Genomic DNA, 11403 nt, shown 5'->3' with positions numbered 1-11403 from the left:
TTAATTACAAATCACCTACATTACCTCACTAATCCATTGACCTAAAACCCTACACTACATCTAAAAGACGGATCAGATAAATAATGAAAGAATCTCCTAAATTACCTCATAATCCATTGACCTAAAAAAATGCCTATATTCTAATCAACCTAGATTACCTCAAAAATCCATTGAAATGGTCTAACCGATGGCGGCTGCCAGCTAAGCACGTTTGTGAGTGGGGGAGGAGCTACAAAGCCTATCTATAATTGGAATACCGCCCTACCTACTGGCAGCCGCCCTAACCCTAATGCATCGCAACCGCTAGCGTAGTTTGTAAAGCGAAGCACGAATGCACACATCATTTTTGATGGACGATAGTGAGTTTTTGTTTTCCCACTAGGCTCTCTCCTATGTGCATACATCGGATCCCCTGTATCTATTTTTCTCAAGAAAGAATGGAGAGTTTCGTGCTGTTCTGCCATTACCACTTGCGAGCCCCCTCCTCTACTGGCACCTAAGCGTTTATGCGCTAGACCCGAAGCCGAAGGAATGGCACAACGAGCATTCCACTCGGCATGCACATGACAGAGAGCCGACCCCTTAGGTGAATGCCTACACCCAGATGGACCCTTTGGAATGCGGTACAAACCTGCGCTCTCTTTTCTTCATCTGGTGGAAGGATCTTTGCCTATCCTCCTCCCCAAACTTTATCCCATTTTCTTCGGCGGGAGAATTTTTGCTATCCTCCTCCCCCAATCAGCAAATGACGTTTAATGATGACGTCATCCTTGAATCAAAACGTTAATCACGTGAAAAAGATTAAAATATTCATTACTTATAGTCACGTGCGCGCAACCATGCTCGTGTCGTCACGCCTTTTGCGTGAAGCGTTAGATTGAGCGGCTATCGATACGTCACCCTACGCGCCGCTTACGTTTTTTCCCCAGCCACGATAGCGTGTGGTCCTTTGTCTCGAAAAAAAAAACGTGGAATGTCGTCGCTTTATTTTAGACTAAGAAAACAACTCGATAATTGTGCCGATCGATCGAAAGAAAGACGCGCTTACCGGCGCGAGCGACGGCGCCATTCGATCGCGCTCCAAAAAGACGAAAGCACGCCGAGACGATCTAAAAAACACAATCACACTTGGCAAACGAGTCACAAAACGCGCGACTGTAGACTGACCAGCGCGTGGGCCACGTGGCGCCGTCTTTGCGTCGGGGCGCAATCCTTCGAGAAGGATTGCGGGATTCCTGCGCGAGAAAATCGAAGCGTTTCGATTCGTTCGAAGCGATGGTGCGTATTTTGGCGCTTACCGCTGTCGTCGGAGTCCCCGTCGACGTTCGTTCGATCTCCGAAGCCCGCCGCGAGGAGGTACGCTTCTTCTCGGCCGCCCAGAACGCGAAGACGAGCGAATAATGGCCGTCAAAGGTTGGAGGGGCATAGACGCAGCCTCTCTCAACGAAAATTTGGCCGAGAATGACGATGTCCGAACACGTGGGCTAGATGGCACGAACACCCGGATTATCTCTCAAATGTTACTGTGTGAAAGTCTAAAATGCATAATACATGTATAAAAGACAGGTAAAATAACAGCACGCAGTTATTCAGCTAACTGCTTCTAGAAACTGACTTGCATGAGTATCGTACTGGTATGGAAAAAGGAGTAAGAGAAGGGAGGTGAATGTGCATCAATAAGCGAAAAAAGTCTACGACGTCATAAAATTAAATGGATTACTTCAACCAGTTGTGGAATTTAATTAATATACAGTACTGAATCCGATTTCACAGCTCTTCCTTGTAAGCGCTTGCAATATGGTCTCCGTGAATTCCGCACTTTTCACAAGCTCGAATAAGCCTAATTACCGTTGCTGCTGAAGGACTGCGTTCCGCATACCAATCCTCTATAACCATCGCCGCCCTAATAGAATCGTCGCTAGACTTTTCCTTGTACTGCGGTATGGCGTGACCTTTACGTCCTAAACAAAGAGCTAACTTTTGCCACTGTGATTCTGCGAGGGTTGCAACGACGCGAATCAAACATTCGTCGATCACATCAGGAAGAGCACCTGTAATTCGACAAGTACGATATGACATGATTTAATAAGCTCAACGCGATTGCAAAATCACCTTGAATCGACCGCAGTTGATCATTAATGGGCTGCACCCCAAACCAACAATTAATTCTGCTAAAGTCTTCCGGATCTACTGGCACTCGTTTCCCAAACTTGTTGTATAGTTTCTCATCTTTTGGACAGTATTTTGATGCCTTCTTCGTACTAAGTACTGGAAGGTTTTTGAGACAAATATCCAAGTGTTTGTCTTTGTGGACGGCTTCTTCTAACTGACAACATATGCTATAATCGAAGCCTCCCATGCCCTGGTAGCAGATTTTCCTCATCTGTTTGTACAGTTTCTCTCTGATCGAGAGCAAGAACAAAGAGCTAGTCTTAGCAACGTCGCCTTCAGTAATATAAAGAATTGTTAGAGCAACCCAATTGCCTCGACTGTGATACAACAATTCAACTTCAACTGTAAATAAATAAAAATTCTTTTAGTCTACACATAAGAAATACAGGTGAAGAATACCTTCTGTTGTAGAGTCTTTATCTTCAACTAAAAAGACGCACTGATGACGAGAGAGCTCCGGGTTTTTTGGATACAATTTTAAAAAGCGTGTGACGAGACGAAAGTAAAGGCATTCTGGAAAAAACTTCAGTTTCATTGGAATGACAATTAGTGGAGCCGGAAAAAGAGGCGAGCGATTGTGCCTTTCCCAGTAAGTGCGAGGATATAAAAAGGACGGTTTCAGCATTGAAGGAACATAAAATTCATATAGAGGAAATCCTGCAACTGGGGTGATCACGTCAAGTAGTTGTAACAGTCGCACAATTAGTCCATTCTCCTCTTTGAGATCCTCATCGGTAGCAAAATCGCTACTCTTCCGAATTTGCTTTAGACGATAATCCATCAAGCCCTTAGACATTACACCTTTCTCTTTCAGCGTGTTCCACTGCGGCTCCATGTTTGGACCTGGCTTTGCTGCTGTCACAAATGCTGACAGCGCTTTGATTACCCACGTCGGACTAGTAAAAACAAAGTCTTTCAAATCACTCACGTCTGGGTAATAGAGAATTGCTCCAACATTGGCGAGATATTTCAGCGCCACTAAGACTTCGTCGCGACTGCTAATATTACAGATCCCTGGGTGCTGAGAGAGTTTAACAATGTCGTCGACTTTAGCCACAACTGTTTTCATGACTTCCTTCCACCGGAATAGGAGAATTTCAAGATAGACCCAAAACAACGGCTGTTTTTTCTGACGTCTCCAGTAACTCGATGTCATGCGGTCAACTCGTCTTCGGATTTCATTAACACTTTTACAAGGAGAATGCGAACCGGAAACTGAATTGTCTATTAAAAAGATTCTCTTAACGAAGTGAGTCATCGCTTGGAAATTTTCATCATCGCTTGCGTCCTCGTGTTTATTTGGCAGAACAATGTGCTTAACAAATTCGCTGTTTTTAAGGAGTTGCTCAAGCAGATCTCCCTGAGTCAAAAGCCATTTATTAACTGCTGCTCGATTAGGAAAACGTTCTTTGTCGCTGTCCAACACGTCTCTGTGAGAGCCTATTGCAAAGACAGGAGGAGCATCGACCTCTTCGTCCTCGCCCAGCCAATGATCGCCTTTTTTCGTTTCTTCGTGGGCCGCTGTTATTGAGCCGAACCAGTAGAAGGGAAAGTCTCCGTTTGTGCGGATCCAGCCTAATTCGTTTGTCAGATCTACTACGTTGCCTTCCGACGATCGATGAAACGACTCTGCCTTGTCGGACAACGATTTAGAAATGTCCATTACAACCATGTACATGGACAACCCGAACGATTCATTGTCCGGCATGAGGGCGGAATGAGTAGCGAGATAAATTTCTTGTCCACCCAAATCCCATATATCACGAACGCCCAGGCTTTCTCTGCTGAGATCTTCTTCACTCGGTCTATTCTTGAGAAAAGTGCTCACCAACTCTTGCTGATTAGGAGTAAGCATTTTTGCCTGAATGCCGACCGCTTTCAAATTGTTTCCTAATGCTTCCAGTAAATGCGCTGAATCCACTGCTGTAGGAGTGCAAAGTCCTGATTCATCCGCGTCTGCAGCTATTTCCGATTTGGCGTCAGAGTCATGTGAAGGTCTGGCAGCACATGATAACTTGGGCGAGCTACAGCTATCGTCCGATTCCAACTGTGCATGATTTATTTGATCGCAAACGCCTTGTGCGATGAGAGGATCCAAGTGGTCCTTGCTGTCTGTTGCTACCCAGCCGCTGACGGCTGTATGCGTCATTTCCACGGCTGCTCCTTCTGTGCTTGTCTTCTCTCTCTCAAATGGCCTGTTCAAAAGAGAATCCACAAGACATGACTTGCCCACTCCGTCTTGACCAGAAACAATTACACGAGAACGATTGACAGTCACAGAGCCGCGTTTCAGAGCTTCGTTATAAATTTCTTGAAAACGGTTTTGGCTCTCGTCGCACGAAGGCACTTCTTCGTCAGATAAATACAGTTCTTCGTCAGAAGAGAGAGGCGTCTCAAAGCTGAACTACATGTACATACATAAGGAAAGGAACCACGTTTCGTAATTGCATCTTTTTCTAAAGAATGCAGATTACCTCCAGTTTGCCTTCCTCTACTCTGCCTTTTTCCGCAGCAGTTTCGCTAACATAATTCAATAAATAATCCACGACGAAATAGTTCTTGTTTGCCTCAGCTTCGACAAGAGGTGTTCTTTTAAGCTATCACAAATGTTAGAAATGCATTATTTAGAACAATACGCACTCTATTAGTTGCTTCAATATCAGCGCCAGCAGAAACCAAATACTTAGCAGTTTCAGCGCGTCCTTCCCGACATGCCCAATGCAGAGAGGTACATTTGTCCTATAAAAAACTAAAAAAACAATTTTTAAATCTGATGTGCTGCAATACCTGATGAGCTTCATTGACACTAACTCCCGTTTGAACAAGAAATTGCACAACATTTAAAAAGCCTTCCCGACTTGCAAGAGCCAGAGCCCCATTGCCATCCTACATAGAGCGCTTAAATAAGCATGAAACAAATAACAAGTTCAACGCACACCTTGTTTTTTGCCAAAATGTTGCAGCCACGGTCAATGAGAACAACCATGGCTGCTAAATTTCCTTTGCAGGCAGCGCGAAGAAAAGGTGTACATTTCCACTGACATGAAACAATAAGACACAATGCTAATTGCTGTAAAATCTTCACCTTATCTACAGCCTCCAAACTAGCTCCAGCTGAAATTAAAAACTCGGCGGTTTCAGCCTGTCCTTCTTGACACGCCCAATGCAGTGAAGTATACCCATTCTAAAAATTCATTTATAACCCGCCTCTAAATCAGTCATATTCTGTTGCCTGATCAGGTTCTTTGACATTGAACCCCAGTTCAATAATTTCTTTGACACTGCCCAAGCGACCCATTTGACAGGCAATTACTAAGGCTCCATGGCCACCCTACAGTTATTAAATTTTTAGTAAATAGTTACAGTTTAAGTTTACGGCATACTGTACATCTTGTTTGGCAAAAATGTTACAGCCACGTTCAACTAGAACAGCCATGACTGCTGATTTTCCGCTCCAAACAGCGCGAAGAAAAGGCGTCAATCCCCACTGAAGTATGAAACAGTAAAATATAATAAAACTTCCTAAATAATCTTCACCTTATCTACAGCCTCCAAACTAGCTCCAACTGAAATAAGATACTCAGCTGTTTGAACGTGTCCTTCTTGACACGCCCAATGTAGTGAAGAATAGCCATTCTAAAAATTCCCTATTAAGATAGCACACAATCTGTCATCTTTTATTACCTGATCAGAGTCATTGATACTGAAACCCATTTCAACAAGTTTTCTGACACTGTCTAACTGACCTCTTTGACTCGCAATGGCCAAGGCTCCAATACCATTCTAGAGTTCATAATTATTCAATAAACTATTACGAAAAATAAATATTTGAAATACACTGCTTTTAGCTAAAATGTCGCTGCCATGTTCAATAAGAACCGCCATAGTTGCTGATTTTCCGCTCCAAACAGCGCGAAAAAAAGGTGTAAATCCCCACTAACGCGAAGCAGTAGGAAACAATAGAAGCTTACTATTTAGTCTTACCTTATCTACAGCCTCCAAAAAAGCCCCAGCTGAAATCAGAACCTTGGCAATTTCCGCATGTCCTTCCTGACATGCCCAATGTAGTGAAGTATAGCCAGCCTAAAAAGCAGTACATCAGATGTCAGTAAATCTGCTGCAATCTAGTACCTCGTGACTTTCATTAACTCTCAATCCTAATTCAATGAGTTGCTTTGCACTTTCCAAATGACCCATTAAACTAGCAATTGCCAAGGCTCCATTACCATTCTACAAATCATTCTTTATTTACCAAGAAAATAAAAAAAGACATGAGATACATTGCTTTTTGCAGAAATTTTGCAGCCGTGCTCAATGAGAACCGCCATAGTTGCTGATTTCCCTTTCCGAACGGCGCGGAGAAAAGGTGAATACCCCTGCTGATGTGAAACAGTTTGAAATAATATCAAAGAGGTCTTTAATTAATCTTTACCTCATCTACAGCCTCCAAATAAGCTCCAGCTGAAATCAGAACCTTGGCAATTTCCGCATGTCCTTCCTGACATGCCCAATGTAGTGAGGTATAGCCAGCCTGAAAAGCCGTACATCAGACGTCAGTACATCTGCTGCAATCTAGTACCTCGTGACTTTCATTAACTCTCAATCCCAATTCAATGAGTTGCTTCGCACTTTCCAAATGACCCATTAAACTAGCAATTGCCAAGGCTCCATTACCATTCTACAAATCATTCTTATTACCGAGAAAATAAAATAAGTCATGACATACAATGCTTTTTGCAGAAATTTTGCAGCCATGCTCAATGAGAACAGCCACGACTGCTGCCTTCCCATTCCGAACGGCGCGGAGAAAAGGTGAATGCCCCCGCTGATGTGAAACAGTTTGAAATAATATCGAAGATTTCTTTAATTAATATTTACCTCATCTACAGCCTCCAAACTAGCTCCAGCCGAAATCAGAAATTCCACTGTTTCAGCATCCGGAGCAAAATGAAGCGAAGTCATTCCCTGCTACGTCAGATACGATAAAAAGACTGATAGACGATGAAAACCGTACTGTACTTCGTTTGCTGCTTCTTTCCACCTCTCCGGATGGCTCTGGATGAAATGAAATATGGCTTGTAAATCTCCCTTCGCAATAGCCGAGAAGAACTCTAAAAAAGACACCTATCTTCTCCAGAAAGCAAGCGGACTTATTTGGGGAGGACGAAATTGAGCAGGAGGTACGAAGTACGGAGGGGGACCGATGTGGGGTGTGGTCTGTCTCACTGCTTCTACAGTAGAATCGCGGCAGCCCGAGCGAGTGAGAATAGCAATATGAAAAGATCACGAACCATTTTCGTTCATCTGGTGAGAGTGTTTACCCAACCACGGATACTAGACTCCAACTAACTCCAGGTCCTTTTTTATACGGGATAGGGGAGGGGCGCCTAAATCCCGGACAAAACTGCACGTCGGTTTTTGTCGAGCAAGCTTGTTTCGACTTCCCTTTTTGGCCTCGCTAAACCGGTGCTTTCGAATGCACCTAGCCTTGACCGCGTGCGTTGCTCTGACGATGTTTAGGATTCGATTACATGCAGGAAATCACGTGCGATCCACAAGGCCTCCTAAATACCCGACACGTAATATCTCCTGAAATAAGCGGCTACTAAATACAACCAGACACTTATCTGTGGTAAAATTTATTGCTGAATCCATTGGTGCTAATGGTTCTTCTCTCAGATGCATTTTACTGCCCAAAACGGATTCAAAAGGCGAGGTCCTTCAGCCAAGCAAAAACCTTTCTAACATCGCTGTTTTTGTTCAGAACAGTACCAGATCGTCTATGAATCTGTAAGAACTGTTCGCGAAGGCATTGGCGGTGAAACCATAGCTCATTTTCGCATCCCAAACGACTTTTTGCGAATCGTCATGAAAATCCTGAAATCAAACTAAGCAAATATTGCAGCAGAGCAATACGTCATGCGTCTACGCTTGTTTTCGTGACAATTTTGTGTTACTTTCAGATGATTTTGTCAAGTTTTGGTATGCAGGGTGCTACGCTTCAGCAAGACGAACCAGCACTCTCTTTTCCGCCATTTCTTCGACGTAAAAGCTTATTAATTAAATACAAGAATTTTTTATTAGAAAAATTGACCGTTATTTCCTCTACTTTTACGTGCGGGCACGCGCGACGCGACTCACGCAAGGTCGGCCGTAAGTAGAACGGCGGAGAGGGTCTGGGAACGAGGCTAATCTCTGCTAACATTACTCGATGAAGCAAATACTCGTCGATAGCGGACTTCAGTCTAGATTTAGGAAGGTAATTATATGTTGTGCTACTATACAATAGGAGGACGTGACAACATAGAACGAAAAAGAAACAGGCTGGTAATTAGGCCTGGTTACACAAGAATTTTTTTAGGAAGAGGACATTCCGTATTACAGTCAATTGAATTTTTATTTGTTGTTGTTTTTATCCATTCTGTGAAATTGAAACTTGAACTCACAAGATTAGTGTAGAGACCGTTGGTGTTAGGCTTCCCACAACCGATGCCCCAGCTGACAATGCCAGTGGCAACATATGGCTTTCGAAAATCATTGCCAGCTAATCGTTGAGACACCAATGGACTTCCGCTATCACCCTCGCATGCATCTCTCTTGCCGTCTCCTGCACAAAACAAATTTTCTGTCACTTCTTTCGGATGGGTCTTATTCATTTTTTCACAGCTAACTATAGGAATTTGAACTTGATATTGGTTTGCAATGAACGTGATGTTATTGTCTAAGAGAGTTGCTCCCCAACCAACAAGTGTTCCTGTCCCATCTTCTTGGACTAGTTCCTCGTCTCCCATTTCAGGTAAGCATACCGGTCGTGCCCACGGTCCGTACTTGATACAGCAGCACAAATGCAGCAGGGCTATGTCGTAATCAAAGAGAGGTGATTCATCAGGCATGTATTGAGGAATAATTGAAATTTTGCAGACTGTATGCGTTTTCTCCGTTCTTTCGTTAACCGTCTGTATCCTGTCTCCGACAACAACTAAAAAATCCTCAGCGTTGGCCGAAAAGTCTTTTTTAATAATGCAGTGAGCGGCGGTCATAATGGTAGACTCACTAATAATACTTCCTCCGCATTGAAAGTTACACTTTGTGATACCCTTTGCATTTTTCGAACAATAGTAAAGGGCAACCACCCATGGCCATGCGGCATTCTTTGCCGCACAACCGCCCAAAGATCGTCTCTGACGTCGGTTTTCACAACTTGATGACTCTGCTCCAATTCCGCATTCTGAATAATCTATATAATTGCGTTACATTAGACCAAGCGCACAGATTTTTGCAATCAAAAACACTTACTAACGGTGATATTAATTACTTGATCGATGACTTCGTTCATATTTCCTACTTCCATTCGATGAGTTTCCTTCGAAACTAGATCTCGAAGTGAATCAAATCCAGTTCTGTGCTTAGATTTCGGACTGGTTACGGCAATTGCATACAAAGTGACATTGTTGCGTCTTAGCTCCTCTGCAGCTTGTTGTGGACTACCGCCCCAATTCGTGAGACCGTCAGTAATAAGAAACGCGGCTTTCTTGCAGTTTCTTCTACTGTTCGAGAAAATTGCGTCTTGAAGCGTCGTAAGGACACCACTCGTTCCTGTCGCCCCCCAGCAAAAGTCCGAAAAAGAAATGTTGCTTATGTCATATGTAGAAGACCCCTTCGAAAAATTTTGAAAGTTAAAATGAACCTCAGGCTCATTGTCGTATGTCAGCAGTGCAAAGCGAGCATCTCCCTCGTCAACATTTAAGAAGACTTGTATGACAGTTATGACAAATTTGATGCTTTCGCTAAACAGAGCACCTTTCATGCTTCTAGAGCAGTCCACAGCAAAGGCAATGTCGACGCAACCTTCTCCAACTATGATAGAACGTCCATTGCATAAAGAAATTCTGTCCGCCGGCTGATCATTCGGCCCTGCATCTTCACAAGCTATCACTCTGTCCAGAAAGTTGATTCGCAAATTAGCAGCTACCTCAGCAGCATCTTTCACTCTGCCTACAACAAATAGCCTGATCAGATCGGTTCTAGTAAGTTACTCACTCTTGCACTCCGCTACGAGCCCGTCCCAGTACGGCGTGTCCACCCCGGTTGCGTGACATGAACGTAGTGTTGAACCGATAAGGTTGTACCCAGGATTGCACGCGTAGCTGACAGGATAGCCGTGTTCAAATGATGAGACTCTTCGTTGACCGTTTTCAGGTGTTCCAGGATCAGGGCAAACTGCCAAGTCCTCTAAGCGCACACACGTACATAGAATGATGATTATTGTAAATTAGAAGATTTTTACTGATGCACTGAAGGGGCTCTGCCCTGCTGCCTGAAAGCGTAGACCACTCACCGTTCAAATTGCACATTTGGTGGGGAAGCCCACGAAGGCCGTATCCATCCGGACAGCTGTAATTCACAACTGTATTAGTAGTATACCTACCTGATACTCGTCCCTCTTCACTAATAAGCCTGCTTCCATTTGGCTCTGGCGCACTTGGTGGCTCACCACACGTGATGGCTAGGGAATTTGAAAAGCCATATTATATTATTAAAGCTGGCTAGAATCACGAGTAAGACTCACGCTTGCAGTTTAGAGCTTCAGGGTCGTACTCCCATAACCTATTGCAGTTGCAAGTTGCTTTCACCGATTTTTTGAAACCATCATGGTAATATCCGGTTTCACATTTCAATTTTAGCTGAGAACCTACCGAGTATTCCATTGAATCACCCGATACAACAATTCCACGACTACTCTTAGAAATTGGTCTGGGGCACAGTAAAGCTTCTAAAATAATTAACCAGCGCTTATTAATTAAGTAACAAATAGAAAATGCCTTCTACCTACTTTTACAGGACACTTTCTCCTTTGGTAGCCATACTCCCTGCCGGCATCTTTTATTAGAAACACCTTCGATTTTATAGCCGTTACAGCACCAGAAATCCGCCGTCTGACTAAAATTTGAGACAAACACCCCGCCATACACGACACCTTCGGGTTTCTTGCACGTTTCGTAAGGAAACGACTCCAGTTTTATTTTGAATCCCGTTGATTGAACACTTCCGTCAGTCGTAAAGTGAAAGATTAATCCCGACGTAGGCAAGCGGTTTGCTATAAACTTGCCAGACAAAACGTTTCCAGTAAAAGTTGAAAGATTGTGGGTCTTGCCGTCAAGAGACTCGTAGATTGTCAAAACGTCGTATTCTGCTTCGGTGCTGAATTTCTTGATTTCACTGCTTATTCTT

General features: G+C 43.6%; 2 protein-coding genes and 1 long non-coding RNA gene across 5 annotated transcripts; all 3 read right to left on the bottom strand.

Annotated features, from left to right (window-relative positions):
• Positions 1-629: 629 nt before the first annotated feature.
• LOC136187068 (uncharacterized) lies at positions 630-1110 on the bottom strand. Its single transcript, XR_010669829.1, has 4 exons — positions 1049-1110; positions 917-994; positions 818-857; positions 630-769 (listed from the first exon to the last, which is right to left on the bottom strand). It is a non-coding gene; the product is annotated as an uncharacterized lncRNA (long non-coding RNA).
• Positions 1111-1516: 406 nt separating this feature from the next.
• Positions 1517-7537, bottom strand: LOC136187105 (uncharacterized). 3 transcript variants are annotated; one of them, XM_065974626.1, is made up of 22 exons: positions 7464-7537; positions 7192-7283; positions 7051-7140; positions 6899-6997; positions 6752-6850; positions 6605-6703; positions 6453-6551; positions 6304-6402; positions 6157-6255; positions 6010-6108; positions 5857-5955; positions 5710-5808; positions 5561-5659; positions 5405-5503; positions 5258-5356; positions 5111-5209; positions 4960-5058; positions 4813-4911; positions 4647-4769; positions 2572-4576; positions 2113-2514; positions 1517-2051 (listed from the first exon to the last, which is right to left on the bottom strand). In XM_065974626.1, the coding sequence occupies exons 1-22, from the start codon at positions 7474-7476 to the stop codon at positions 1768-1770; spliced, it is 4494 nt and encodes a 1497-aa protein (XP_065830698.1). In that variant the 5' UTR covers positions 7477-7537; the 3' UTR covers positions 1517-1767. The 3 variants fall into 3 exon arrangements, with proteins under 3 accessions (XP_065830698.1, XP_065830699.1, XP_065830701.1); XM_065974627.1 differs by having other exon boundaries at positions 7051-7137; XM_065974629.1 differs by having other exon boundaries at positions 7187-7283; positions 7464-7484.
• Positions 7538-8434: 897 nt separating this feature from the next.
• On the bottom strand, positions 8435-11239 carry LOC136187108 (complement C2-like). Its single transcript, XM_065974632.1, has 7 exons — positions 11006-11239; positions 10869-10945; positions 10742-10779; positions 10460-10678; positions 10213-10404; positions 9469-10167; positions 8435-9409 (listed from the first exon to the last, which is right to left on the bottom strand). Exons 1-7 carry the CDS (start codon positions 11138-11140, stop codon positions 8514-8516), a joined length of 2256 nt encoding a protein of 751 aa, XP_065830704.1. The 5' UTR covers positions 11141-11239; the 3' UTR covers positions 8435-8513.
• Positions 11240-11403: the final 164 nt, after the last annotated feature.

The sequence above is a fragment of the Oscarella lobularis genome, chromosome 5, assembly GCF_947507565.1.
Source record: "Oscarella lobularis chromosome 5, ooOscLobu1.1, whole genome shotgun sequence".
Taxonomy (NCBI): domain Eukaryota; kingdom Metazoa; phylum Porifera; class Homoscleromorpha; order Homosclerophorida; family Oscarellidae; genus Oscarella; species Oscarella lobularis.
This window is presented reverse-complemented; position numbering and strand designations above follow the sequence as displayed.